This window comes from Hypoxylon trugodes (genome assembly GCF_022578975.1).
Source record: "Hypoxylon trugodes strain CBS 135444 unplaced genomic scaffold F4822scaffold_9, whole genome shotgun sequence".
NCBI classification, from domain to species: domain Eukaryota; kingdom Fungi; phylum Ascomycota; class Sordariomycetes; order Xylariales; family Hypoxylaceae; genus Hypoxylon; species Hypoxylon trugodes.
In genome coordinates, this window is record NW_026250024.1 from 2,047,290 (window position 1) to 2,073,545 (window position 26,256).

Consider the following 26,256-nt stretch of genomic DNA (forward strand, 5'->3'; position numbering starts at 1 on the left):
TTCCCAAACGCTGTCCACGAATTTTTCCACAGGTAAACAAGTGAAACCGCCAGCTTCAAGGCACCCGAAGAAGCCTCATTACGATGAGTCAAAGGGAAGTCCATCAGCGCAAGGGGCACCTAGCAACAAGACCGAGAGGTCTCATGTTAGTTCCAAACCGGGAGCCGATAAAAAGGAGAGCCCGAGCAACCAAAGTCACATGCGCCCTGCCTCACCTATCGAAATTAACGATGACGAGTATGGCGGCATGGATGATGACGATTTATTGGACCTACAGGAACCGCCTAAAGCGCGGGAGCCTAATTCGCCTCCAAAAGTACAAACCCAAACTCAAGTTTCACCAGTAGCACCCAATTCGGTGGTAGGCCCCAATTCGAAGAGGAAGCGAAGCCCAGTTCAATCGGTTCTGAAGCAGAGAAGTTCTAAGAACAAGGTGTGCACTTATGGGCAGAAGGCTACTCCAAGCTTGGGCAGTAGTGAATATTTTCATGAAGCTGGGAGCCAGGTAGCCAAACATAGCCAACAACCTGGAGCAACTGGACGGGCTCAAGCCAAGAACCAAGAGGCAAATCCTTCCGATAAGAGTGCGAATTCCGCATCGGAAGAAGTGGATAATGTCTCTACTCACGTCAAAGACGAGATCCAAACCACTAAAAAGGAACAAACCCGTCAAGCAATTTCACAAGGGCCCTTATCGAAGGCCACTATTTACGGCCGTGGCTCCCAGTCTAGAGCGAATACAGCCCCGGGGTATCCCAAATCCAATGTCCTTGTGGTTTCCAAGGAACAATCACCGGCCATTACATCCGCTGAGGATGCTGCACAGAATGGGACTACATCAATGGTAGCACAGTTCCTTGCAGCGCAAGAAAATCCTAGTAGATCAAGGGACCCTCGAGAAGCATACCCCCCAAACGTGCAGGAAGGTCCGGGTAGCATTGACGTATATATTGACCAGCCGCACGAAGATCCGATTTTGACCCAGGAGCACCGGTCATTTTCCAAGAAACCAAGTGATTACCAACGACCCAACCAGATACCCATGCAGAGCAGCAGGCGGATAGTAAATGAATTAGGTAGCCCCGTACAACGTCCGATGATGAGTAGTGGAAATGCAGCAGTGTTCAGACGCAGCCCACTGAGGGAACTTCAGCAACCCGCTGACCATGATAAATGGCCTGAAGTCTCAATGGAAACCCGGACACCCTTCGACAGCCACTTGGTTCGGCGACCACAGACGAGTTTGGAAGCTGGATATCAACAACTTCCGATGTCTATACTTCCATCAGCCAGGCGTGCGCGGCCCCCGGTTCGCAATGCACCAAGTCTAGATGCCATGACCAACTCGGAGAATTTTCAAACGGCAGCTAATTCCATGTCTCGAATAGTGCTAAGTCCGAGCTCAACTGTCAAGCAATCTGCGGAAAAGACAAGGAATCCTACCCCCCGAGCACCACCGCTTCTCCCACAATCTATAGATTTTGCTAATAGAGTAGCTCAGCGGCAGAAGCAGATGGATTATGACCAGGAGGATGAGGATAGACCATTGAACCAAAGGGGCAACCATCTAGCTATGAAACAACTTCCACGGCATCAATTAAACGCTGGAACAAAGAGCCTGGCCAATTCTCAATCACATCCTGTTGATGCTGAGAACCCAGTGGCCCCCCTTGGCGAACCATTGCCTAAACGTGGAATGCGACGAAGTAGTCCAACTTCAAAGTCTACGCATGAGTCGCGATGGCAAGATGCGGTAGATGCCGCTTCCGGAGGAGTATTAGACACTCTCCACGTCATTTCTATGGTACGCTCTCGTTTATCTGGGTTTTCTGTCGGCCGAGAGGTTCTCTAATAAGCATATAGAGCCTTGTTGAACACCTAAGAACGCGCGAAGAAAACGTGTTTACTATCGTGAACGAGTATAAGCGCAATGGTACTAAAATATCCGATAGACTAGCTAAACGCCAGACAGAAGAATTGCTCAATGCATCAGCTGTAGCAGAGCAGAAGTGTCTGGGGCTTGCGGCGTTATACGGCGACTTATCTAAGAAGACACAAGATTTCCGAGCTAAATGTTTATCCAAACATCGCAATCAGGCGTATGCAGAATGGCAGCGAGAAATTGCACGCGTTAAGGGCTCTGTGCGTGCAGCCAGAGAAAAGGCGGCTTTAAGCTGAAGACAGTTGAGCTGGTCCGACGCATCCCCGTTTCCAACTCCCGTCTTGAGAATTCATTTATCCATGACGTCGATATGAAGGAAGATTTGCTAGTACGAAAGTCGATTCTAATCATGAAGGGAGAAGATATATTTCAAAGGTTCACGTAGAACTCAATTAGCTGGAATCTTGTTGCTCAACATCCTGCGACAAATAGAAATAACTGTCACGAATTTAATCCGGGGTCTATTGCACTTATCTCCATACATTATTAGACTAGCTTAAGAAGTAGCATATAATCGAGTTGCTAGATACTCTTATCGAAGTGTTGTCAATAGCGATTTATTCATAGAATAGCTCCTACGGCATTCGCGTGCTCGAGGGAACTTCTCGGACAATTCGAATATTTCCGTGTGAGGTGTTTCTATTCATAAGCTCAAACCAAGGGTATACTATTGAACTGCTTCTCTTCTTTGTTCCCCGCGATGAACGCTGTCTAGCGGCAATCTTGGAAACGCAAGCCATATAAGAAGGGTCGAGAGTAACTGTACGAAAATGACGACTTGGAAAACTCGAATGCTAAGGATGTCAGCCAAAGCTCCGAGAGCGAAAGGCAATAAAGCCCCGCCGAGTTGGCCAACCAAGACTACGAACGAAATAGCGCCCACGTGTAACTCCCGCGGTAGTAGGCGTGTGACTGCGACGACGCCGGCTGGAAATAACGGGCCGAGGCAGAAACCCAGTAATGCGATAAGGATGGCTGCTATAGCTGGGACGCGGATTGATGCAAAGAGGGCTTCACACGCGAGAGCGGTAATAAGGTATATAATCGTAGCGGTCCGGACACCGAGTTTATTCGTCACGGGGCCGAGCGCTAGACGGCCTGTTGCTTGTCCGATCCAGAACATGGAAGATGAGAGGCTGGATAGGTAGGGTGAGGCTCGGTTCACGCGCGTCATGAAGACTACGACCCAGCCGGATATCGCGCTTTCGGTGCTGACGCAGGCGAGGAAGTAGATTGCGCAGAGCCAGGTTACGGGGTGGGTGAAGATGGAGGTTTTGGTTTCGGGAGGCGGTTGGGGGAGGGGGAGTTGCTTGTGGGTTAAGTGGTATTTGGCTGAGTCTTCGAAGCGGAAGGCTAGGGTTAGGGTTATGGCTTCGAGGATGGAGGCGCCGAACTATATATATGGCATTAACATTTAAGATTCAGGGGGGGGGGGGGTTATAAGGGATATAGGGGCCTTACGAGGACGTAGTACCATGAATACCACGGTGTATGCCCAACTGAGAGCATAGTACCAGCGAGAAACGGACCCAAGGCTGCCCCAGCAGAGAAAGAACCGTGTAAAAAGCCTTGTACGACGTTGGCGTTCCCCATACCTCCGGCCCAAGCACAGAATGAGCCATCAAGAACTCCTGTGCCAAGCGAGCCGATAGCTAGGCCAACAAGCAGTACCGGGAATGGGGGATGCAAAGACGCGATGTTGGCTAGGATGATATGAAAGAGTGGACCAATAGTAGCAATGCCGCGCTGCCCGAATTTGACATGAATGACGCCGTTGAGGTAGGCAGCCAGAATATATCCTACTGGCCATACGAGGAATATGGAGGATACTTGGAGGTCTGATAAGCTATAGTAGGTTTCGAATTGCGGGACCATGACACCGAGCGTTGAGACCATCATCCCTAACACTATGAAAGAGAACATAGCAGCTCCGATCCGGAATAGAACGTGTGTTGAGCGTCGGGGATTCGAGCCGTCAGTCTGCTTGCCGGGATCTAATGTCCCATTTTGGGATAGAAGTGGACTTGACTCTTCGTCCACTAAGGAAGACTCTGAATCGAGCAATGGCTCGCTCTCGCGGTCTGTTTCTTCCGACGAAGTCATCGTAAACAATCCTTTATTTAGAGTTTATTGACATCCGAATTTGGATGGTAATAACTGTGACTATGAGACTCTAATCCAGGGTGTTCACATAGCTAACGGTCTGCCGGAGTTGGCCATCAGGCATTGGGAGGAACATCAGCTTTCCGTTCCGCGATATGTTGCCTCGGAACGCATGCTGCTACTAGGCGAGCGAACAAATTCTACTATTAAAACATCGGTATTGTTACCAGGTATAGGCGATTTAGTGCATATTTAGTTACAAAATGAAATAGATGTATGCTGTCTTGAATTTGATGAAGTGAGATGGAAGTTTGGATGGATTTGCCGAGTTAATTGTGAATAAAGGGAACATGGGTAAAGCAGCCAATAGGATCTCATTATACCAGATTAGTCATCTATTTGGACTTGTTCTCTGTCTCCTTTTGAGTAACTCCGCTCCGTATAGATGACGACGTGGCGCTTTTCTGGTCACAATAAAACTTGACAAGAATGATGAAAATTTTCCGCTACCAAAAATAATTAGGCGCTGAGAAGCAAGAGGCAATGAAGACCAGCTTTTGCCCAAGGTTCAGTATTGGATCTCTTCATGCCAAGAAGAACTGAGCAGTATTCATCTTCCCACAATCTGAAACATTCAAAGATCTATACCTTAATGCGAGTAGTGTGTGGGGCTACGGAGACCTTTCGCGGCGTATAGGAGTGATAATCTGACTCAGACAGGGATGGGTTGAAGAATTACGGCGTATATGTACAAGCCCCGAGGCAGGTCAAGGGCTTGGCATCCATTTGAAGTTATTTTACACCATTTCGGCGAATGAAATGAAAATGGACATCTCATATACTCTCTCATGGTGGAACAGATTAGTGGCGTTGGTATTCGTTTCTCCCTAGGTAATTCAGCTTGTCCGGGGTAGCTACCCTCGTAGGGAGCTCCCTCGAAAATCCTACGAGCTTTAACGATAGTAATGGCATGAATATAATAACTCAGTAGGTCGCGTATCTCTAATTGACCTAGAGAGCTTTTCATTTTCAAGATCATTCTATAATTTCTACAGACGTATAAGAAAATGCAGAACTCACAATATGGGAGGCCAAATTCGTGGCAATCTCAGTACGGACAGCCTCAGTCAGGTGGTCTAGGTTCTAATCTTCTTCAACATAACAACTACGCACCTCCATACCACCCAGCTTCTTCACCATCATCTCGGTCAAACAGTCCATACCAACCGAATCAACCCTACTACGGCGGCCCTCCTCAGACGGGTCCCTATCCCCCGCCCCAGAATCCACAAGTCTACAACCCATATCCCGCTCCGCCTCCGGGCTACAGCTACCTCCCACCACCTCCTCCGGGCCCGCCCGCGCAAGGCGGGTACCCATATGCCCAACCTCAGCACCAACACCAACCCCTCTCCCTCCTCCTAAAACGCGAACCCGACGGATCAACCCTAGCCCTAACCGACCCCTCCGGCCGGCCCGTATACCGCTGCATCGACACGCACAAATCCTCCATGTCCACATCCGCACGGCCAGACTACGTCATCGTATCCGGTACCAACCCCAACGACGAGGTCGGCGCGATCCGATACCATCGATGGGCCAGCACATCACTCGACTACTGGGCTGTGCGTGGAGTGCCCAATGGAAATGAATTTTGGAGTTGGCGTGTGGATACTGCGGATGCGGCAGCTGGTCACTGGAAGTGCTACCGCGCTGCGGACCTCGAGGGTGGGCGTGATCCGAAGATTGATCACTTTTTGATACCTATCGCTTCGATGACGTATGATTGGAAGCTGGGGAAGAAAGTAAGTGGTTGTGGTGGTGCTAGTTCTAGCGCAAGTGGAGGGAGAGATGGAGGTGGCATTGTGATCGGCCGCTGTGACTTATTTGATGCTGGGTTGTTATTAAACCCAGGACGAAGAGTAGAGATGGAAGAGTTAGTCGTCACGGCAGTGGTGACTATGGATACGGCGGCGAAGTCAGTAGCGCGGGCTAAAGAAAGGGGCGATGTTAAGGATTGGGCGAAGTTTGCGAAGAGGTTAGATACGATCGCAGATTTAGGAGGGTTTGATGGTAGTGGTGGTGATGGCGGTGGAGGAGCAGCGGGCGACGGTGGTGGTGGTGCCGTCGCTGGCTAGAGGCTATCGTTACTTATTAATGTGGTAAGATTAGATCCTCGTATCAGTGTGCTTTCTATGAGTATATTCCGTTAGACATATATATAGCCAGAATTTTACTATTTTTTTCACATTTATAAAACTCCTTCTATTTGGGTGTTGGTTTATACAATGATGCGCAACTGATACTATATCAGTTTCTTACCACTTGAAGTAAGACGCCGAACTAGGCCACGGAAACCCTTCTGAGGAACATTCCCGGAAACTTGATCAGAGGTACCTTCTTCGGTATTTTCCTCGCTAACATCAAATTCATCGATCACACTCCTAGGTTTGATGAACTTGCCTAAGGGCTTGTACGTCAGATGATCCATACCGAAGGCCTTCGGTCCCCCTATCTCAATACCCCTTTCTGATGTCCACCGCTCACTCGCCGTTATGCCGAGGACGATAACCAGAAGGCCGTACCGATACTCAGGAGTACCTATGGCTTCGCCATTTTGTGCGTCGATCACCGAGATTAGATCGGGTACTAGGCCTAGTACCTCGTCCTCGGTCTCGACGACTTTTCCATCCACAACCGATCGTGAGATCTTGATAGCAGCAATATTCTCGTTCTTAAACGGAATCTTGATCTTGCCTTGAAATTGCGACTTGCTCTCCGCGGATCCGGTCTTCGTAGCGTTCTCCTCATCGACCACGTCCGCGCCCTCGATGATACATTCTCCGTAGATGTGACCCATGCGTAATGTGCGTTCCACACCTACTATTTTCCCCTTCCATAAGACCTGGCCTGCTTCAGGTCCACCGCATTCTGCGAGGATAGTCTCAGCCACATTATCCACTCGATTAGATTTTCGCGCATTCACGACCGCTCGCCCGATACGCCATGATTGCGAGATAGTATGCTCGACGGCCCACCGCTTACACTCCGAACCAGTTACGGGCGGGTCAGCAACACCTACGCCTGAGCCCATTTGACTCAACGCCGCACGAAGTATGCGCTCGACCTGAAGGTCTGACGTAGCTTTCGGCACCAGCACGACATTTCCGTTGCCGTCAGTCATTGCGACGGGCGACCAGATCAGCGATCTTTCGTTAAAGACAACCGGCGTAGTCTGCCACTTGGTAGGATACGCTCTACCCATCCAATCGCCATCTACGGCGGGCAAGTTCATATTCGTACTTGCACCAACGATCATACTCTGCAGGCCATTGCCACCACCGATTTCCACCGTAATTATATGCGACGGTTGGCTATCGCAGATTTTATATAACTCTTCCTGGGCCTCGGTCATTTCGTCACCAGCTAGCTTTTCTATACCAACAGTGGGCGAGCCAGCGTGGCCTCCAGTCGCTATAGCTGCATCATCCGGTAGATCATCTGGGCTCACCACACGAACCACATCGCCTCTGCGCAGCATTTGTCGTAGACGAATCATAGACGCATAGGGGCTACCGCCACCACCAGTACCAAGAATATAGCAGCCGATCGTAATCCAATCGAGGTCCGTCTCGTTTATGTACCAAACACGATTCTTAACTGTAGGCTCGTAATTTTCAATATCGATATCCTCCTCAGCCTCCGGTTTTGTCTTTTTCTCTGAATTCTTTGCAGCTTTTTCGTATTCATCCATTTGAACGTCCGTTTCCGTAGATGTGTCTTCAAAATGGAGAGTCCCAAAGTCTGTGCGCGAGTAGTCAAGATCTCCTGCTGCTCTAACAGTGAAACGTGACTTATTTGCGATATACTATCATTATAATTAGCAGGTGTCAATTACTAAGGATTGGGTGACATACTGGTAGAGGTAGAGTGTCCATTTCGACAATTTTAGCTGTTGACCTGGATGCCCCGTTTGTTACGGCTCGATCAATAGCATCTTGACATATTTCTTCTAGAATCTGCTGTGTTGGCTTGGACTCTGTAGACTTCACCGTATCGACAACGGCGCTAACTCTTGCGATTGCAGCTCCGATAGCGTTGGCAACTCCCGACCACTTCGGTTTAAGTACCATGCTTGCTCCCTTTAGTTCGTTGGGTGCTATTACTGCACCGCCTCCCACGAGGAGCACGGGAAGATCCTCTGGTGAAGTCTTCATCGTATCAATGATTTTCTCGAGTTTATGTTTAACGGCAGCCTTGAACTTTGCGATCCCTTCATTGTCCAAGGCGTCTTTCGCCAGTTCCCTGGTCCCAATTTCGACTGTACTGTCCGCTAGTACGGTGCAATCGGTAGTAGTAAGAACCTTGCCGCCAAAAACTAGGGCTTCTTCCGTGATCTTATAGCCAACGCTATCCGGTCCTACAGTGAGTGTCTCGCCATTTCGAACGATCGAGCCACCGCCAAGGCCAATGCTTTTGACATCCGGACATGAAAAATTCATACGAACGCCTGCTAGGTCACTGTATGCTGCTTGTTGGCGAGGGAAGCCATTCGCAAGTAAAAGCCCTACATCCGTAGTCGTACCACCAATATCAACCACCATCATTGCTTCGTCCAGCTCATTTTGCACCAGGAAAGCAGCACCGCGCATACTATTCGTCGGACCACTAGAGAAAGTTCTAATGGGTAATCTCGCCGCCATATCGCCAGATAGGATCGTGCCGTCATTTTGCGTGATGAAAACTGGGCAATCAAGCCCTAGGCGCTTGATTGGTTCTTGAAATGAGCGAATCGTTTTACGAGCGAATGCGAGGATCGAAGCATTTAGAATAGCAGCATTCTCGCGTTCTAGAAATCCTAAATTGGCGACCTCTTTAGAGCATACCACATCGCAACCAGGAATTTCGGCACGGACAATGGCGGCTGCACGCTCCTCTTGTTGCTCAATGGTGTCAATGGGGCTGAAGACCCCATTCACGACTACGCTCTTGATGCCCTTCTCGCGGATAATAGCACATTGCTTTTTAATCTCGTCCTCGTCAATATCTGAGATGAGATATCCGTCAACTTCTAAACCACCTTTTAGGAGCGCATAGTAGCCGAGGATGAGTTCACGCATGTCATCCGGCCAATCGACGCACGGCGGAGCATGTTTTGAGAACGGACCACAAAGTCGCAGTACTGCGACTTGGGTCAATCGTGCGGTATCCCTCTCAACGACAGCATTGACGAAGTGAGTTGTTCCAATAGTGACGCTAGCGACTCTGTCGGGATTAACATTAGAGGCCTTAAACATAGTTGTTATAGCATCATTAATTCCAAGACTCGGATTCGTCGTCGTCGGGGCCTTATGCCAGGCAATAATACCCTTATCCGGCTCCAGAGCGCGGGACGGGTCGAGAATGACGCCGTCGGTGTTGGTGCCGCCGACATCGACACCGATGCGCAATGTCTTGGTAGAATCGGCCATTTTCTGAGTATCGCGAGGTCTTACTTAGCGAATATTTCCGCCAAGTAGATGGTAGGGAAGACATGAATCCTTCAGCTGTGGCCGGGGTTTCTTAGATATAGCTGAGCCGAGCTACCCTCGTCACCTTGTCGGCCTATTCAGACCGAAACCGGCTTCGGCCCCGACTTGTAACTTATCACATTGTGGATTGCCTGATTTGGCACTTTGGAGCAAACTAGGATTGCCGCTAGCTACCCATAATAATCGGTATTTGGCTGGTTAGGTAGTTTATATTAATGGGAATCATTAGAAGCTAAAGAGAGATTAAGTTGTGTATAAGAGGCCATTGTTATGTTTAACTTTGAGTTAATTAATGAATCAAATGTCTCTTAAAGGCTCCTTCTCTCAAGTAACTAACCCTTCAAAAATAGAAAGGTAGTAACTTTCGTCTAGACTTTTGGAGCACCTATACGGGAAGTGCATCACAAAGGAATGTGGGGCCGAAAAGCCATTGATGAATCGACTTGGTCACACAGGCAGGCACGATTCCCCGAAGCTTATCAATCTAGAGCAAACGGGGACATCCCGACGAATCAGATAAAGAACTCTCCTTTTTATCTTCTTACTTGATCTTCGACTCCGAATCTCCAACTGAACGGCAGCGTGGGGTGTAACCCATTTTCTTGCCACACCCCTTGCTAGCTTATGTATTTGCTAGGCCAGAAGCATACGTCTTCCCCGTCTTGCTGTTATCTCTAGACCCTGGATCCTAGCCCGATAGGTAGGAGATGTAGATAATCAGCGGGCGGGGATTCTATTTGGGGGTATTGTGGTTACACCTACAAGGCCCATGTCTCAGCCCATTATCGGTATATTACTTAGCTAGGCCGCACTTGAGCTCAGCTGAGCTCCCGATTTATTCCCATTATGTCGGGCCAAAGTTTGGTTTGGTATAGATATGGCCGCTGGGATAAGATCTCGTTTTGCAGATGTTAAGGAGAAGATTCGTTTGCATGGGGATGAAGCTCAACATGAGCAAACGGATAGATGGAGCAACCGTGACTTAATTCCCTTGCCACCAAGCCGAAGAACATGGGGTGAGTCCGAAATATCGTACCACGCGGAGACGCAACGATACTTACAGTGCGATCAGGGTGGTTTCACTATTTCGGCTTCTGGACGCTATCGTCTTTGAACATCACTAATTGGCAGACGCCAAGTAGTTTTCTGAGTATGTCTTAATTGGTCTTGTCGTTGACCCCCAATTCTAACGGGTGGTTATAGCTCAAGGGTTATCCGTTTCACAGGCTATGATGATCATCGTTGTTGCTCGCTTGTTAATAGCTGGTTTCTCAACTCTGATCGCTTGGTGTGGTATAAAATGGCATATTGGTTTCACAATCCAGAACCGGTTTACCTGGGGGATGAGAGCAAGCTACATCCCCTTACTACAGCGCATCCTGCTGAATTTCATCTGGAACGCTATACAATGTTGGAATGGTGGTCGGCTCGCCGCTGTATGTCTGACAGCTATCTGGCCATCATACGGCAGAATGCGAAACTTCTTGCCTGAGAGTATGCCAACGACCGGTGACCAATTTGTTGGTTTCATCGTCTTTTGGGTCTTGTCAACCCCGCTCTTATGGCTCCCACCAGAGAAGTTCAAGATTCCCTTCTTGATTACCTCAATCTATACTGCGTGCGGCATGATTGCGATGATGATCTGGGCATTAACGTTTGCGCATGGTGCCGGTCCGCTTTTATACACCGGCGTGGCTCTCCCTGCAACCTCGCCGTGGAATATCTCCTGGCTCCTGATGGCTGGCATTAACCAAACCATCGGAAGTATTGCGGCGGGAATCACTAATGGATCGGACTTTTCGCGATACGCGCGAGGTTGGAAAGCCTATGTGATTGGGACGATCACATCTGGTTGGATCACTGGTGTTCTCGTATGTCTTGTTGGTTTAGTGACTACCAGTGCCGCCCAGAAGATCTACGGCGAGGTGTATTGGAATCCACCAGACCTTCTCATGACGATGATGGATAATGGAAATGGATCTTCAGCATCCCGAGCTGGTGTTTTCTTCCTCGCCTTTGGATTTGGACTTACCAGCATGTTTGAGAACGTCTGCGGTAATGCGGTAGCCGGTGGTATCGATCTTGCCGGTTTGTGGCCTCACTATATTAACATACGAAGAGGTGCAATCATCACTTTCGTCGCTGCTTGGGTGGTCCAACCTTGGCAGCTTGTCAATAAGGCCGTCACTTTCATCCAGGTTCTCAGTTCTTTTTCTGTTTTTCTATCACCGGTGATCGGTCTTATGGCCGCCGACTTTTATGTGTTACGCGATCGAAAAGTCCGATTAAGCCATCTATACGCCACAGTGGATTCCTCGTATTGGTACTGGAACGGTATAAATTGGCGAGCGCCCGTTGCATGGGTTTGCGGTTGGGCCCCGACCATTGGTGGTCTCGTTGTTACTGTTAATCAGGACACGAACGCACCTCGGGGCTTGTTCGAGTTGTACTATATGGCGTTCTTCATAGGTAAGTGTATCTGCTAAAACCGAACACGCTGATATCTAATGTCGTGCCTTTATTCAGGCTTCTTCATCAGCGCAACCATTTTCATCATTCTCAACAAGTTATTCCCCGTTTCAGGGCTTGGCGAGTACGATGAAGTTGATATATATGGCACCTTCACTACCAAGGAGGCGGACAAATTGGGTATTATATCTGTAGAGTTCCAGACAAACGCTTATGGTAGTGGCGAGCCTTCTCTGACCCAGGAAACGTTTGATAAGAAGGAATAGAGGTGTACCTATGGGGACGCGAATAGCAATATGACGATGCGACCAACACACCTCATCTTTAATTCAACCGAATACTTATGTTTTTCGCTCATAGTCCACATGTGAATGTTTTGGATATAAACTTTTTTTTTTTCGTTCTACTATGGGTTCTAGAATAGGTGGCTAGAAATATCCCGTCCTAACAGATGGACTTATAGATTTTCTGCGGCTAAACCCTTGCTCGCCTGGAGAATCTAGCTAACGAGCTCAATCGACTCGTAGCACCCCAAAAGCGCACCACAAAAGCGAATACCTATCCTTCGCTCTGGGGTTAGATTTTAAATTGGTAGGATATCAATCAGATATAGGCCTTGAAGCCCTGCCATCGGCGCCGTGGATTTCGCTCTGGTGGTATGAGTATGCGACAAGAGTGGATGTGGGATTCCCCAATGCTCGTGACGGCGCAACGCTTCGTCCTAGGCCGCTGTGTATAGGTCTTTTTTTTTCCCCTTTCTTTCGCTAGGTGCCTCTTCATTTCCCATCCTTCTTCTCAACAAACGCCGGATTCTGCTCCATCGTCGCAGAAATAAATCCTCGTAGCGCAGCCCAGCGATTCGCAGTCGACGCCGGAGCTTGAGCCTGAGCCTCCGTTTGCCGTTGTTTCTCTCCCTCACCCTCCTTCTCAACCTTAACATCCATATTCTGCTCGGGCACAGCATTCAACCTAGCCAAACTAACCCCAAACCTCTCCACCTCCCCTTTAACAACCATCTCCTTCCTCTTCAACGCACCCTTCTTACTCCTCAAACTCTTATGCCTAACCTTTCCCTCTCTTAACTGTCTCAACCCCTCCTCCGTCTCGCCGTTCTCCAATAAATCCGGCAGCGCATCAGCTAGTGAATCTAGATTCGCTACGAGTTTGTTACCAGGCCGTCGAGTACGCTTGCGCTTTTTGGATGATGTGCCTGCCTTTTCGATGCGCGAGACGAAGGATGCGTGTTTTATGATACGTTTATCTCGTTTTGAGTTTATGAAGGAATCGCTTGTGTCGATGGCGTCGGGGCGTGGAGCTCGTCGTGGTGCGTATGGCTCGGAATTGGATTTGGCGGCGATTTTGGCGCGGAGAGAGCGGCGTTTAGAGGGGGCGATTGGGGCCTAGTTTAGTATATTAGTATGAGGCTGGAGTGGTAAATAAGTGAATTTTGATACGAACCATATTGTAGCTTTGTCCGTGACTATGGCGACGAATGGCGACCTTGGAATGTATAATTGAAGGTGATGTATTGTAAAGAAGTTGAGGATGTAGATTTAGAAAATGGTATGAATGGTGAGGGAAAATTTAGTGGGGGCTTATGTAATGTGAATATTTCGACGGTTGGAACTTTATTTACTGTGCCATCACTCAGAAAATTCAGTCTTTACATTTCTAGCATCGCTATAATTATATAATGTGTGATATAATGGTACAGTGAAATGAAATTCAAGTCAATTCTATGGTATTCGCCGTGTCCCTAAGTCGAACCCCTTAAACTCCCGCCTATACCATTTTAACACAGCCCCATGGCCATTATGAAGCCCAAATACAAGGATTTTGCCCGCCAGATGCTACGTGCTATCAGATTGTTGAAAGTATTAACACACCTAATCTACAAATATTTCAGCTTCCGAGTCGCGAATATCGCAACGAACGCACTGCAAGCCCCTATAAATAAGCACACAGAAATGGCATTAGGTCCGTCAGTACCATGGTGCTCATCCGGATGTGCGTTATGCGCCAGCTCAGGGCTTTTTCCCGGTTCAAGTATGGTGAAGATGACAGTGCTGAGAATTGTACCGATGAACTGCGGTATCGTTGTGTAAATGTTCAAGATTCCGAAATATACGCCAGACAACTGCCCTGTGGGTCCTGATTTGGACCCTGCGCGCGATCCTTCTGGATCCAAGACCGAAGGGCTAGATAACTCGTTCACCTCTTCTAACTCTATACTAGAGTCGCGCGATAGCCGACGATATGAATTGTTGGATCCAGTCGCACCACTAAGCTTGTTGACTTCCACTCCGAGGAAAGCAGAAGGCGCCCAGGATGCGATGTTCCAAGGCCTTGGGAAGAGTTAGATGAGCCAAGCTTCATATAATCAAACAGAACACTTACAATCCACATAAGCAAACGAGGAATGTCGCAAACCGAAAGCTCGTAGCAAACGGCGCAAAGAACATTGCTCCAGCAAAAGTCGCATGTCCCCACATCCATGCGGTCAGAAGATCCGGCTTATACTTATTGAACTTCTCCACAGCGCCGCGAAGAGCCTGAGGGGGGCGTTGGGTATAACTTTCATCATCCGGAGACTTAATGACCATAGGGAGAATCCATGAGCCGAAAAAGGTGATAATAGAGTAAATGATGAAAGCTTCACTTCCAACTCTACCGATTTCTCCTAACGCATCTCCGGAGTCCTTCGCCTTACTTACAGCATCATAGCGGAAATAGGTCTCACCTATCCATGTGGTACTGTAGAAGAGGAAAGGGAACCATCCGATCCACGCCCAAAATTGCGCCATGCAGATCGCTCGGATGCGAGGCGGGAGATGTACAATGGTTGACCAGATTTGACTAACAACCTTGAAACCCCCTTCTTCCTTGCGAGGGTCATGTCTCGTGGCAATCAATACCCTCTCCGTCACAGCCCAGGAAGTGACCCAGCAAGTGAAGACGAGCCCTACCGCAGCGATAACAGTCAGTTGCTTGAATTGGGTATCGCCCAAGGAGGTTCCCAGAAGCGAAGGCAAATCGATGGCGCCAGTCGCATAGGCTATTCCATGGCCAATAGCCGACATTCTACTGCCTATCAATGTCATTAGTACGTATATTCATCAGCAAGTGGATATTGTGCTTCCATACCCCAGGCAGATCCCGTCTGTTGCTTCTCAATAGGAAGCGTGTCAACTACGAGACTCCTTGCCGCAGACATTACTAGTGGCACCGTTAGCGATTGACGGTTCCCAGCGCGCTTGAGCGTTGGAAGCATCCACTAACCAGCATTGATCGAGAAATCAACTGCATATATAGCCAGCACGGCGGTAGATATCGTGAATGTCTGCGCCACCTTCTCATCGGGGACGAAAAAGGCCACTATTTCCTTCGTGAAGCCTAACGTGAGCAAGCTTAGGGCTGACAGTATAGAACCGATAACGATAAAGGGTCGGCGTCGTCCCCATTTTGATGTCGACTCGTCCGCGAGCGCGCCAACGATCGGTTGAACAATCAGTCCAGAAAGTGGCCCGGCGATCCATACTAATGAGGTTTTGCTCTTCGTTAAACCGAGGGACAGGAGGTAAGGGGTACAATCTGGACATATTCACCATTAGTCATTGGTTTTACATTGCGTTGAAGGTATCTGGAAACTCACAGGTTTGTTCTACACCCCATACGAATCTACGGATAGTAAACTGGTTAACATCCACCTTTACTAGCTATTGGATTATATGTATGCACAACGTACGTAATGCCGATTGTATTGAGGGTGAGCAAAGCCATTCGCACGGCTTCAGTGCTCCCCTTGATGGAAGGTTGCCCTGCCCATCTCGACATTTTGTCCCTCTTGTTATGGGCTAATTAGCCCGGCGCTCGTGATGTCTGGTTTCGAGCTGAATACACCGTCAGCCTTGCGCAATGCTACTATCGCAGGTATCTTATCGAGCTCGTTGCGATTCGGGGGGTTCGTACGCGTGTAGCTTGTCTGACTAAAGTGTCTTGACTGTCGGTACTAATTGTTAAGTTTCGTTGTTACCTGAGCGTTGATGCGACCATGGTGAGCTAGAAGAGCTGAAAGAAAGCTGGCCTCATGAAAGTTGTCTCGTGAGAATTGCGAAAATGCATAGGGCAGGCAAGGTTTAGGAGGTTACATATGTAGGTAGCAATTGATAATTATTAGCGAACAACCAAGACCCAAGACTGTAATATGCCAAGGGACAAGGATTGGACTATAGATCGTCAAGGGCACTCCACCCTTGTGTGGCTCGGCATTACGATACAAGTGAAACACGAAGGTGAATTTCGTTGGTAGACTCGAGATATGATTGCGAAGTGCTGACGTTAGACAAACTGTGCGGGATCCTGTTTTCTTATCATCTCATTTTCTCGTGTAACCAATTTCGATTTCTCTACTATTATACCGATTTGTAGAAATTACCATACATATGAGGAATTAGCTTGAGTAACGTGGTTTATCGAGAATAAAACAATAAAAAAGAAGGGAGAGTTTAAGTTGCAGCATGCTTTGAAATCGAAGAAAGCGGATAAGCGGCAACAGCCTAGAAACTCAATTGCTGTCTTACTTGATTTAGTACAGCTAGGCACAGCTGGGCACGGATTATACCAAGAAGGCCAAGCTACTTTGCGACTTCCGCCGGGTATCAGGCACGGATCACGGCCAGCGTCCCGGTGCGTCGGTTCGCTTAGGTACATCATTTTAGGTACTTTAACATATTACATAAGACGTCAAGTACCCTTATAGACCGGATTCACATTAACATACAAAGAAAAACTAGTTATTTAATTTATCTATTAATAAATATGAAAAGGATATAAACCAGCTAGTTATATTCAATTTAATCAGATGTCCTATCATCCTACCATGCAAATGCCACGTTTATAGATCTAGGATTGTAACTAGGGGAATTGGTACAAGCCTGAGTGTTAGGTACCTGTAGCTCACTGCCCCGCCATATGTAAATCAGCGAAGTGGGAGCTCCGATTCAGGAACGTGGGGTCAATGGAATTTTGACTAAATCTGAAAATATCAATTGCCATTCTTCATTAAAGTAATTAAACATCTAAACTCAAACCAGCCAAAGCGACGCAATCAGAATATCGCAGTATACAACCACTGATTTGTAGGATATATACGATAAAATTCTATATCAATTGGTCTATTCAGAACCGAAAAAGCCTGCGCACTCCCGCAGTTACACCCGGTTGCGTCCCAAAGCCCAGTCAAAACCGCAACCATGGATCTAGTCAACCAGTTCGTCTACCCCGATTGTTTCGCGCTGTTTGGATAGAATACAGATCACTATAGGGCATTAGTGCAATGGCTGACTCTTTAATCAACACTCATAGCCTAGAAGGCCGGTTATTGTTTGCAGTGCCCAAGAGTAGGTTAAGCCCCGACTGTGATTCGAAACGCCCAATTCTACGATGCTGACTCACCAGACAGAGGGCCGACTTAATCAAGCTACCCTCAACCTACTGGAGGGTGCAGACATACAATTCAGACGAGAGAACCGACTTGACATAGCCCTAGTCAAGAACCTCCCCATCGCTCTTATATTTCTCCCGGCCGCCGACATACCTACCTTTGTCGGAGAGGGTCAAGTTGATCTAGGAATCACGGGATGGGACCAAGTGCAAGAGCACGATGCTGGCCAGCGAGCGCTATATAGAGCGCGAAGATTCTCTGGAGAAATCACCCCAGAAGAAGAAACCGAACGAAATTCGCGGGGTTCAGGGTGCGAAACAGTTATGGAGCTAGGCTTTGGTGGCTGCAAGCTGCAGGTTCAGGTACCTGAAAACGGCAGCTATAACTCGCCTAAGGACCTAATTGGAAAAAATATCGGTACAAGTTTTGTGCACCTGGCACAAAAGTACTTTGCCAACTTGGAATTGGAGCAGGATGTTAGCAACGACACAATTAACGGCACTCCGGTCAAATTTACCAGCAAATTACGGACCAAGATTATTGAGTTGAGTGGCAGTGTTGAGGCCGCCTGCGCCCTGGGCGTGGCGGATGGAATTGTCGATCTCGTTGGTAGGTTTTCCCAAACCAGTGTCTTGGCCACTAAGAAATCCATTATTAACCATCACAGAATCTGGAGAGACAATGAAGGCTGCGGGGCTAAAGCCAATCGATACCGTAGTCGAAACCTCTGCGATATTGATCAAGTCGCGAAAGCCTTCCAATCAAGAACTTGTTGACTTGATCGCTGCCCGAATTCGCGGTGTCATTACTGCCCAACGATACGTGTTGTGTCAATACAATGTCGAGAGGACCGGTCTTGCGGCCGCAACGAAGATCGCACCAGGAAAGAGAGCGCCCACAGTAACTTCACTGGAGGAAGAGGGATGGGTCGCTGTGAGTGTCATGGTTGAGAAGAAGAAGATTGCGCCGATAATGGACGAACTGTCTAAAATTGGAGCAACCGACATCCTGGTATTAGACATTGCGAATACCAGAAGTTAGAGAGTGGGATTGTGCATGCAAAAAAAGAAATAGGAGGGGAAAAGTGAGCATTTCTCAAAAGAAGGGAAAAAGGAGACACATGCGTATGCTTTTTATTTACCGATGCCGATACTTAACCTTTATCTCGCTTATAAATCCTCGCAATTTAGACCAATACCATGATATCTGAAGGATTTACCTGTTATCTCAATCTTCAATGTAGAAAATTATAATATGAGACATCGTAGCAATGGCTAGGCTGACTCCGCTAGGAATAGTTACATTCGTGGAAGGGTTATGAAGTTCTAGCGCAGGTTCAGTGGCTTTGCACCTACGCAAGCGAGAGCGGCGCGGGCCCGCGGCTTACTATATCGTTAGGGCAAGAGGTCGCTGGAAAAAGACATGTCATGGTCGCAAGATGGTATCCAATCGAAGGCAAGTCCCCTCGTAATTTTCGTAAGTTTTAAGTAACTTCGTACCCGGCGATCCGGGCGGATCCCGAGTTTAGGATCGGCCTAGGGTTGTATTTATTCTCCTATTTTCCTCTTTTTCTTGGATGATTATGAAATGAAGTTGATTCTCTAAATATTTGGTATTTTTGGCGGTACTTCTATTGAAACTATCCCAGTTACACAACTACTGGTATTATATTGACAGCCCTGCTGTGTACCCACACTATTAATTCCAGGGTTCTTTGGCTGGGTGAGCATGGCGTCAAAGACAGCGTCTCGCCCTGAAGCTAGCAGGGGAAAGCAATCCAGTATTTTACAGGCGAGTTTTGCCCGCCTTTCTGATACAACCATGCATTTCGTACATGTACTATGTCGAGCTATTATAGAAGTATCTATCTTTGTTATATTCGCAACTAACAAGGCAAATCATACAGGCAGTCCTAACCCCGATACATTTCCTCTCATTCCTCTTATCCCTGTACCTCATCGACTGCCATTACCATGATAAACGCATGCAAGAAAACTCCGAGCGATATAGCCGTCTGCCATCGTGGTTATTACCAGCGTGGCTAGACCGCATACTATTTCGACAGCATCCACAGCCGTATGGATGGGTTGATAAAACCAAACCGGGAACGTCGGCACCGACACGGGTACCGACTAATGGAGAGCGAAAGGAAAGATGGTACTTCCACACGAAGCAGAAGAAACTTATGAAGATGGAAGCCGCAGACGCCTTTGAACTGCAACGTGCTATTTTACTTGGGCTGCTCGTGGTGGTAGTCTGCGCAACGTGGATGCTTTGGCGTCTGAGTCGTGGTTTCTGGGCTTGGTACGTGGGTTGATGCTTTACTGTCACTACGTGTGGGCTATGGGAGGCGTTTACGGATTTAGGAGGGGATTTCCTGTTTGGATTTTGTAGCATAGCGAAGGCATCATCAGAATGATTTGCGTGCATCGAAAGCGATGAATCACGATATTGTACTTATGTGTGTATTCATTTACGGGTTGTAGGTACCTAGGTCGTTATATCTGTCTAATTCAGATCCTTACGATAGTTTCGCTTGATTCTAGAACCCCCACGCTAGATCTACCAAATATCCTTCAACGTTGCATGCATCATCCCCTAGGGAAGATCTAAAGATTAAACGCAAGCTTATCTTACAGCGATCAGATACAGACAACCGTCACCCTATAAAGTAGTATACCTAGGTATTTAGGAAAGATTGACAATTTCGATTTGACGTCATGGTTACCGAGAGGAGTACACATTCAAAATTAGTGCAGAAAAAAAAGTAAAACATTCGTTTTCCAACGCTATGAAATCTGCCGTGCCGCGTTTGCCCCCCTCCAAGCTAATTCTCGTGTGATCATTTCCAAGATACACTTAAAACCGTTACAAATTGTAAGACAGTGTCAGTGTCGCCTCAGCTGATGAAATCCAACTGGAAGATAGAATTAAAAAATCAACCCATTTTTTAACCTTTAAGTCAGACTACCTAGGTAACAGCTATCATTGGCAACCACATGGATCCAATGTGAGCATCATGAGTTCCAACGGGAGTGGGGGGCCACAGCACCGGGTCCCTAGACCCACCCCAATACCTTAGTGTGAAAAGGTCCCTGTAAAAGGACCTGGAATTGTGAGTAAGGAGTACTTGACGAAGCTGTATTACAAGTATAACAAACTTATACCTACGTCAACGAAAAAAAAAAAAAAAAAAAAAAGCTTCGTCGAATACATAATTATTCTTCAATACTCCATTCTCTCTGTTTTGCGTATCAAATCTTCAACTTCCTAATGAACTCCCAGTTCTGTTACTATCAAAATATTAAGCCTTTGTTTTTACTTCTTTACAAACAGGCTAGACTCAGCCCAACTGTCTTAATATCAAACTTCACCGCTTTGGCCATACATCAGTAAGCGATGCGCGTTGCCGAGCAAAAGTCTGAGGTGAAGTTTATTTTCCAAGGCCCTTGAGATATGGCCCAGCAAAATGCGGATATAGCAGCTACATACCGAGAGCTCTACCGCGCAAAGTTTCGGGACGATATTTTGAACGGCACCACGAAACCTTTCATAGTCCCTTTACACTTCCTTGGCATTTGGATCTTGCCAACTCTATACTTGGCTATTCCGCACAGAAATCGCCCATGGGTATACCAGGCTAGATGGCTTGTCCTCGCTTGCGTTGTGGCTTTTAATACCCACATGATATTGAACGTCTCGAGCCATAACTTTGCTTCTGCGTATGGAGTTGGTCTTACGGCCGCTTGGGGTATCGTGTGGAATCTCACTGTACTAGTTTGGACTAAACCCCAGTGGGAAGCTAAACGTGTGGACATTAGAAGGAAAAAGAAACAGAAGAACGGAAAGGACGATGGAGATAATGAGCTGAGCGCTTACTCATCTTCAACCAAGGAGCAGAGTCTACTATCTGATAGTGTTCAACAGAGAAAAAGCTTTCAAAATGAAGACTCTAAAAAGAATGCAAAGGAAATCTCACCAAATATAGTGCCTCCGCTAGAGCGAAATGGAAATGGAATCCGAGTATCGTCCGAGCTTAAGGAGTTAGCCGATAAACAAGAATTTGAATATTATTGGCAGGAATACCCAGCGGACGCTCCCTTTTTGACTCGACTGGACTGGGCATTCGACATCGTCAGTACTTTTCGAATGACGGGTAAGTCGCATTCATGTTTACATACCTCCAAACTAAATGACATATTAATTTTTGTTACTAGGCTGGAACTGGTCAATCCCCTGCATACCACCTTACGCACCACCCCCTAAACAAGGCCCGTACCAGCTCCCCCTAAACACCGTCGGCCCGCACCGTACCAAACAAGGATACGAACGGCAGCTTTCCTACACGCACTTCTTCACAACCTGTTTCTTCACCATGATCCCAAGCTACCTCCTCCTAGACCTCTGCGCAGTCCACATGACAGCAGACCCCTACTTCATCCTAGGACCCGAGTACAACCTCCCCCTCCCACCACACCTATCCACCCTCCACCCCCTAACCCTCTCCGCGCAACGCACTGCCCTTTCATTCCTAGGCATCGTATCCGCGCTCCAACTAGTCTTCAACTTCGGCTACCTAATCCTAGTCTTCCTCCCCCCACTCCCCCAAATCCTAGGATTCCGCGCACATCCACACCTCCTACCAACGCCCTTCGGATCCTTCACCCGCGTTCTCGACCGCGGACTCGCGGGTTTCTGGGGCGATTGGTGGCACCAGACCTTCCGCTTCGGGTTCGCGGCGCCGGCCAACTGGTTACAAAGAAATGGATACGTCGGAACCCCGGGGAGTACAAGTGCTAGACTTACGGGTGCGCTGTGCGCGTTTGTGACGTCGGGCTTTTTGCATGCTTCGGGGAGTTATAGTACCGTGCCTACGCATACGAAGTGGTGGCTTCCGCCGCTGTTTTTTGTGTTCGCGGGGGTGGGTACTACGTTGCAATCTTCGCTTTGCCGTGCCCCGGTTGTAAAGCCGTTTATTGAACGTATGCCACGTTGGGTAAGGCGGTTAGGAAACCTGGCATTTGTGCTGGGGTGGATGTGGGCCACGAGTTGGGCGCTGATTGATGATTTCGGACGTTGTGGGTTATGGTTATACGAACCAGTTCCCGTGTCCGTTTTCCGGGCGCTAGGTTACGGTCCCACGGAAGACCGTAGGGTTTGGAGGTATGAGAGGGATTTCTGGCCGAGATGGTATTGGGGGAAGCATTGGTGGGATACGGGGCTTGGCGTTTGAGCATTTAGACTTGACTACGCGGCATAGTGCATAGCATATCAAGAGAACGGCTCGGACATTAGAAGGCAAAGGGGTATCTTCATTAGGCATTATTATGATCACTTGAATAGGGTATTAGCAATACATTAATGTACAACCCGTTTAGGGTCGAGTAACTTTCATGACCCTTCTTTCTCGAATATCTTTATGTTGGCTAAGCTTCTTGATCTCAGCTTTTAGCCAACTAAGAGTGTCGCCGTACTTGGATTGCTTTCGCTCTAGTACCTTGCAAAAGGCGTTAAACGCAAGCCTAGAATTAATATGTTAGCATAGGCGTGGTCTCCGATAATAGGAGAACGAACTCACCAGGAGACTTCAGGCTTCTTGACGTCACAAGTATAGCCTGGGTAGCGGAGCTTACGAACCTTGCTGATGAGGAGTACGTAAGCTGTGTCGACTAATTGCGATATGGTCTCTAGCGGCGAGGGTTAGCCACATTTCATGCACCATATGTCTAACATTCGAGTTCTAAGCTTACGCATGATAAGTGCCGTAGGCGGCTGTTTCTGCACTGGCAAGCAACGAGCGTATGCCCACATTTTGGTAGCCGTCTTGGTAAATGCATTATAGATGTTGCCCAGCATCGTGGGAGCTGAGTTGAGCTCTGAGTCGAAGAACATTAAGTGGCTCTGGATCTTGAAGGCGTCTGCATCGTAAAATTAATGTTTTAATGGAAAACTATAAGCTTCGGGGCGAAATGATAACTTACTGAGAACTTTTCGTTGGAATGTTCTCCCCGGTGTACGAGAGAACTCAACCGTAAGCGAGTTATAGATGTCTAGGCGATGTTAACTACTAAGAAACGCGACGAAACTAAATTGAAGACTTACTTGTCTCTCGTTCTTTTTCCCGGCCACGAGAAATATCCAGGTTCTTACATTCGATAGTAGTACCACAGTAAGGAAAGCCTTGCCCATCAACTAACTTGGCGACGGGCTTCCCGCTGATCTTCAAGTCAAAATTGACAAGAGTTTTTTGTGGATTAACAATGACACCATATTCGGGGACGCCGCGATGCATTGTATCTATAAATCGAGAAGCTTTCTGTTTGTCTGTAGTGATAAGGAGGAAATCATCAATTAGCCGCAGAAGTAGGCAATCCTCAGAATTAAGAAATGGCAGGACGTGAACTTCAAGATCGGCGTAGAAATAATTGCAAAGCGTCGATGACAATATGGATCCTTGCGGGATGCCTTCCCTTTGCCTGTAGAATTTCTTTCCGATTTTGACGAGATTTTGCTGAATATGCGAGGCCACAAGTTGGAGTAAGTCGCTAGTTTCATAGTGCTTCTTCCACCCGTCAACAAACACAGTATTCCTCTTCGTGGCCGCTTGCCCTGATTCAAGAAGCTGGATGAATGATGAATTATCATCGCTGCTTGTTGCGGCGGAAGGCCACCTTTTTATGGGCTTTGACTTGGAAGTATCTCCCGCTTGACTTATCAGGTTCGCCGCTACTTCAACGTAAGTCGAAACTCGATATTGGCGTTGTTGGGGTATTGAGGCGAGTAAGCTGACAATAGCTGCTTGAGGAATAGTGTCGAAAGCGGCTTGCACGTCAAGTTTCGCAAAATAGAGCTTCGTGCCAGGCTTGAGTATTCTGGATTTGAAGGGTTTTACACGCTTGTAGATATCCCCGACAGAAAACATCGTAGATCCTAACTTCTCGGGGTTGACAAACCTCTCAAGTTGTAGGACTGTGTGAGCCGGCGCAAGGATTTTGTTAATCCCGGGCCCCAGTGCCTTCGTCTTCCCTCGCATAGCAATCCTTTTACGCAAGTTCATGATGGGTCGCATACCAGTCGCTTTCGGCAGCAAGCGAACTTGGCTAAATCCGAGAGCACGGGCGTCAAGTATCTGGCGAGCACGAACAAGGTTGACTTCAGAAAACATTTTGCTTTTGAGCGAAGCCATCGCAGGTTCCGCAACATAGCGCCAAACATCGTGACGAAAGAAGAATAACCGATATTTATGGGCGTTTGACTCCGTAACGTAGAAATTACTACGTATGAGTGGGATTAGCAGAGAGTCAATCAGGAAGTATAGGAACTCAACGAAAAGTTCATGACGCTTTTTAATATCCGTCTGAGAGGTTTTATTCGACCTGAGCCAAGGTGGTGCAAGCCAGTCTATCTCGGTCAACTTCTCAGAGTTAGCGGGGTCGACCGTCAAGCGAAGTATATGCTACAATACTGACCTTCATTCCCTGTAACACTTCATGCAGCGACATACTTTCAAAGCGTCTTAACAATATGAAGTGATTTACTTTCTTCAGAAACATTGTCTCGTTATGCTCGGCAACGGATCCACTGCCCCAAAACTGATTTGGCACGATCTTTTTTAAGACTGCCTGGCAGAAGGCAGATATTTTCGCCGGCGGCGTTTCCAGATCAAAAACAGATGACGTCGGGTCACTCTGTATTGGAGCCTGTGATGGTAGTGCGGGCTTTGTCCGCAAAACGCCTACTTTGCGCGACAGTTTACGAGTATTGGAAACCTCAGTTGGCTCCAATTCTCTACGGTCGAGTGAAGCATGAAGCTCCAAAAAGTCAGTATCTATTGGCTTTTTACGACTATATTGACTTACAGGACAGTAATATTGCAGAAGCTTTGAGTATGAGCAGCGTTGATGTAGAATCTGTAATTTTCGTACTAACTCTATGGCAGTGCCTCTTAATCGTTTGGGCGTACGGATTCGAGTAGTCGGCTCATTAAGCCGGCCGAACTTTTCAAAAATCTCCTCTTCCCGTAGAGTATAGTCTTTGAGCCGCTGAGACGTCTCTTTGAAATTGACCTCAGACGTGAAAACATTGTGAAGCCTAAATTGACGAGGGAAGATGTACATCAAAACCCTGAGAGTATGTGTATCATTCTGTAGCGTTATTCGCTGTGTGTCCTCGGTTGAATGTTCTTCCTTATCATCAAGATGGCAATAGGGGGATCGATTCAATACATCTACTTATTGTTAGCCTGTTGAAAAGTTTAACGACTGAATACCGTACGAATATGTCTCAGTCCGAAGTGGACGACTCCTTTGGCGTTGAGAGCAGCTCTTGCATAGAGCATGCGGTTACGAACAAAAGCAATTTCTGCCGGAGATTTTGCTACGTCATCCACAGCCTCTATTCCGGACTTTTCGCGGCCAAGCGCTTCAACATTTGACAATGGTCTCCCTAGTCTGGAATGAGTTTTGATGCTTCACCGTCTAAAATTTAAGCAGCTTACCACTTATTTGACAAAGATTATTGACTCCCGCTTTCACCGGTACGAAAATGGCGCAGTCAAGAAGCAAGTCTATCATGATGCGCTCGCCCGAGTCGCCTATCAGGGCAAGGAGCTGTGGCCATGGTGGCTGCTTCAGTGTCTCAAAATTGTGGTTAGGTCGGACGAGACGCAGTCCTAAGCCACGGTTTCTGCTGAAGCCTTCGCACAGTAGATGCTTTGGCCATGTGCCAGCTTTCTCTCTGGAGAATAGGGTTCTTACGACATATTCTAA

The 26,256-nt window shown here is 47.6% G+C and overlaps 11 protein-coding genes across 11 annotated transcripts; 5 read left to right on the top strand and 6 right to left on the bottom strand.

Moving 5' to 3' along the window:
• Window positions 1–2,451: 2,451 nt before the first annotated feature.
• Window positions 2,452–4,148, bottom strand: F4822DRAFT_380567 (MFS general substrate transporter). Its single transcript, XM_051456394.1, has 2 exons — window positions 3,404–4,148; window positions 2,452–3,335 (listed from the first exon to the last, which is right to left on the bottom strand). The coding sequence occupies exons 1-2, from the start codon at window positions 4,043–4,045 to the stop codon at window positions 2,610–2,612; spliced, it is 1,368 nt and encodes a 455-aa protein (XP_051310787.1). The 5' UTR covers window positions 4,046–4,148; the 3' UTR covers window positions 2,452–2,609.
• A 383-nt stretch (window positions 4,149–4,531) lies between these two features.
• F4822DRAFT_380618 (uncharacterized protein) lies at window positions 4,532–6,266 on the top strand. The gene has a single exon (XM_051456399.1). It carries the CDS (start codon window positions 5,113–5,115, stop codon window positions 6,181–6,183), a length of 1,071 nt encoding a protein of 356 aa, XP_051310788.1. The 5' UTR covers window positions 4,532–5,112; the 3' UTR covers window positions 6,184–6,266.
• F4822DRAFT_380617 (DUF917-domain-containing protein) lies at window positions 6,267–10,160 on the bottom strand. The gene is made up of 2 exons (XM_051456398.1): window positions 7,963–10,160; window positions 6,267–7,913 (listed from the first exon to the last, which is right to left on the bottom strand). The coding sequence occupies exons 1-2, from the start codon at window positions 9,514–9,516 to the stop codon at window positions 6,351–6,353; spliced, it is 3,117 nt and encodes a 1,038-aa protein (XP_051310789.1). The 5' UTR covers window positions 9,517–10,160; the 3' UTR covers window positions 6,267–6,350.
• On the top strand, window positions 10,058–12,539 carry F4822DRAFT_380611 (NCS1 nucleoside transporter family protein-like protein). Its single transcript, XM_051456396.1, has 4 exons — window positions 10,058–10,592; window positions 10,649–10,726; window positions 10,780–12,045; window positions 12,103–12,539. Exons 1-4 carry the CDS (start codon window positions 10,454–10,456, stop codon window positions 12,309–12,311), a joined length of 1,692 nt encoding a protein of 563 aa, XP_051310790.1. The 5' UTR covers window positions 10,058–10,453; the 3' UTR covers window positions 12,312–12,539.
• On the bottom strand, window positions 12,442–13,584 carry F4822DRAFT_380615 (ribosome biogenesis protein SLX9-domain-containing protein). The gene is made up of 2 exons (XM_051456397.1): window positions 13,504–13,584; window positions 12,442–13,445 (listed from the first exon to the last, which is right to left on the bottom strand). Exons 1-2 carry the CDS (start codon window positions 13,504–13,506, stop codon window positions 12,822–12,824), a joined length of 627 nt encoding a protein of 208 aa, XP_051310791.1. The 5' UTR covers window positions 13,507–13,584; the 3' UTR covers window positions 12,442–12,821.
• Window positions 13,585–13,692: 108 nt separating this feature from the next.
• On the bottom strand, window positions 13,693–16,595 carry F4822DRAFT_417036 (MFS general substrate transporter). Its single transcript, XM_051459401.1, has 6 exons — window positions 15,791–16,595; window positions 15,698–15,723; window positions 15,325–15,636; window positions 15,190–15,261; window positions 14,443–15,133; window positions 13,693–14,390 (listed from the first exon to the last, which is right to left on the bottom strand). The coding sequence occupies exons 1-6, from the start codon at window positions 15,877–15,879 to the stop codon at window positions 13,937–13,939; spliced, it is 1,644 nt and encodes a 547-aa protein (XP_051310792.1). The 5' UTR covers window positions 15,880–16,595; the 3' UTR covers window positions 13,693–13,936.
• Window positions 16,596–17,091: 496 nt separating this feature from the next.
• On the top strand, window positions 17,092–18,760 carry F4822DRAFT_417042 (ATP phosphoribosyltransferase). The gene is made up of 4 exons (XM_051459402.1): window positions 17,092–17,314; window positions 17,410–17,444; window positions 17,507–18,097; window positions 18,156–18,760. The coding sequence occupies exons 1-4, from the start codon at window positions 17,298–17,300 to the stop codon at window positions 18,527–18,529; spliced, it is 1,017 nt and encodes a 338-aa protein (XP_051310793.1). The 5' UTR covers window positions 17,092–17,297; the 3' UTR covers window positions 18,530–18,760.
• Window positions 18,761–18,933: 173 nt separating this feature from the next.
• On the top strand, window positions 18,934–20,058 carry F4822DRAFT_417045 (uncharacterized protein). Its single transcript, XM_051459403.1, has 2 exons — window positions 18,934–19,279; window positions 19,395–20,058. Exons 1-2 carry the CDS (start codon window positions 19,217–19,219, stop codon window positions 19,803–19,805), a joined length of 474 nt encoding a protein of 157 aa, XP_051310794.1. The 5' UTR covers window positions 18,934–19,216; the 3' UTR covers window positions 19,806–20,058.
• A 518-nt stretch (window positions 20,059–20,576) lies between these two features.
• Window positions 20,577–22,788, top strand: F4822DRAFT_417049 (membrane bound O-acyl transferase family-domain-containing protein). Its single transcript, XM_051459404.1, has 2 exons — window positions 20,577–21,644; window positions 21,706–22,788. The coding sequence occupies exons 1-2, from the start codon at window positions 20,945–20,947 to the stop codon at window positions 22,719–22,721; spliced, it is 1,716 nt and encodes a 571-aa protein (XP_051310795.1). The 5' UTR covers window positions 20,577–20,944; the 3' UTR covers window positions 22,722–22,788.
• A 906-nt stretch (window positions 22,789–23,694) lies between these two features.
• Window positions 23,695–25,046, bottom strand: F4822DRAFT_380760 (uncharacterized protein). The gene is made up of 3 exons (XM_051456401.1): window positions 24,958–25,046; window positions 24,442–24,762; window positions 23,695–23,812 (listed from the first exon to the last, which is right to left on the bottom strand). The coding sequence occupies exons 2-3, from the start codon at window positions 24,672–24,674 to the stop codon at window positions 23,743–23,745; spliced, it is 303 nt and encodes a 100-aa protein (XP_051310796.1). The 5' UTR covers window positions 24,675–24,762; window positions 24,958–25,046; the 3' UTR covers window positions 23,695–23,742.
• Window positions 24,633–25,785, bottom strand: F4822DRAFT_380756 (uncharacterized protein). The gene is made up of 3 exons (XM_051456400.1): window positions 25,348–25,785; window positions 24,993–25,299; window positions 24,633–24,902 (listed from the first exon to the last, which is right to left on the bottom strand). The coding sequence occupies exons 1-3, from the start codon at window positions 25,603–25,605 to the stop codon at window positions 24,856–24,858; spliced, it is 612 nt and encodes a 203-aa protein (XP_051310797.1). The 5' UTR covers window positions 25,606–25,785; the 3' UTR covers window positions 24,633–24,855.
• Window positions 25,786–26,256: the final 471 nt, after the last annotated feature.

Coding starts and splice junctions, on each gene's coding strand:
- F4822DRAFT_417045 (XM_051459403.1), top strand. CDS start 19,217: ATGGCGTCAAAGACAGCGTCTCGCCCTGAAGCTAGCAGGGGAAAGCAA. Junction 19,280..19,394: donor AGCAATCCAGTATTTTACAG/GCGAGTTTTGCC, acceptor CAAATCATACAG/GCAGTCCTAACCCCGATACA.
- F4822DRAFT_380756 (XM_051456400.1), bottom strand. CDS start 25,605: ATGTACATCTTCCCTCGTCAATTTAGGCTTCACAATGTTTTCACGTCT. Junction 25,300..25,347: donor TTCTGCAATATTACTGTCCT/GTAAGTCAATAT, acceptor GACTTTTTGGAG/CTTCATGCTTCACTCGACCG. Junction 24,903..24,992: donor ATTGTTAAGACGCTTTGAAA/GTATGTCGCTGC, acceptor AACTCTGAGAAG/TTGACCGAGATAGACTGGCT.
- F4822DRAFT_380617 (XM_051456398.1), bottom strand. CDS start 9,516: ATGGCCGATTCTACCAAGACATTGCGCATCGGTGTCGATGTCGGCGGC. Junction 7,914..7,962: donor TGGACACTCTACCTCTACCA/GTATGTCACCCA, acceptor TTATAATGATAG/TATATCGCAAATAAGTCACG.
- F4822DRAFT_417042 (XM_051459402.1), top strand. Junction 17,445..17,506: donor ATTGTTTGCAGTGCCCAAGA/GTAGGTTAAGCC, acceptor CTCACCAGACAG/AGGGCCGACTTAATCAAGCT. Junction 18,098..18,155: donor TGGAATTGTCGATCTCGTTG/GTAGGTTTTCCC, acceptor TAACCATCACAG/AATCTGGAGAGACAATGAAG.
- F4822DRAFT_380760 (XM_051456401.1), bottom strand. CDS start 24,674: ATGGCTTCGCTCAAAAGCAAAATGTTTTCTGAAGTCAACCTTGTTCGT. Junction 23,813..24,441: donor ACAGTCCTACAACTTGAGAG/GTTTGTCAACCC, acceptor TTATCACTACAG/ACAAACAGAAAGCTTCTCGA.
- F4822DRAFT_380567 (XM_051456394.1), bottom strand. CDS start 4,045: ATGACTTCGTCGGAAGAAACAGACCGCGAGAGCGAGCCATTGCTCGAT. Junction 3,336..3,403: donor ATTCATGGTACTACGTCCTC/GTAAGGCCCCTA, acceptor CCATATATATAG/TTCGGCGCCTCCATCCTCGA.
- F4822DRAFT_380618 (XM_051456399.1), top strand. CDS start 5,113: ATGCAGAACTCACAATATGGGAGGCCAAATTCGTGGCAATCTCAGTAC.
- F4822DRAFT_380611 (XM_051456396.1), top strand. CDS start 10,454: ATGGCCGCTGGGATAAGATCTCGTTTTGCAGATGTTAAGGAGAAGATT. Junction 10,593..10,648: donor ACCAAGCCGAAGAACATGGG/GTGAGTCCGAAA, acceptor CAGTGCGATCAG/GGTGGTTTCACTATTTCGGC. Junction 10,727..10,779: donor GACGCCAAGTAGTTTTCTGA/GTATGTCTTAAT, acceptor GGGTGGTTATAG/CTCAAGGGTTATCCGTTTCA.
- F4822DRAFT_417049 (XM_051459404.1), top strand. CDS start 20,945: ATGGCCCAGCAAAATGCGGATATAGCAGCTACATACCGAGAGCTCTAC. Junction 21,645..21,705: donor CAGTACTTTTCGAATGACGG/GTAAGTCGCATT, acceptor TTTTGTTACTAG/GCTGGAACTGGTCAATCCCC.
- F4822DRAFT_417036 (XM_051459401.1), bottom strand. CDS start 15,879: ATGTCGAGATGGGCAGGGCAACCTTCCATCAAGGGGAGCACTGAAGCC. Junction 15,724..15,790: donor CTCAATACAATCGGCATTAC/GTACGTTGTGCA, acceptor TACTATCCGTAG/ATTCGTATGGGGTGTAGAAC. Junction 15,637..15,697: donor ATGGGGTGTAGAACAAACCT/GTGAGTTTCCAG, acceptor GAATATGTCCAG/ATTGTACCCCTTACCTCCTG.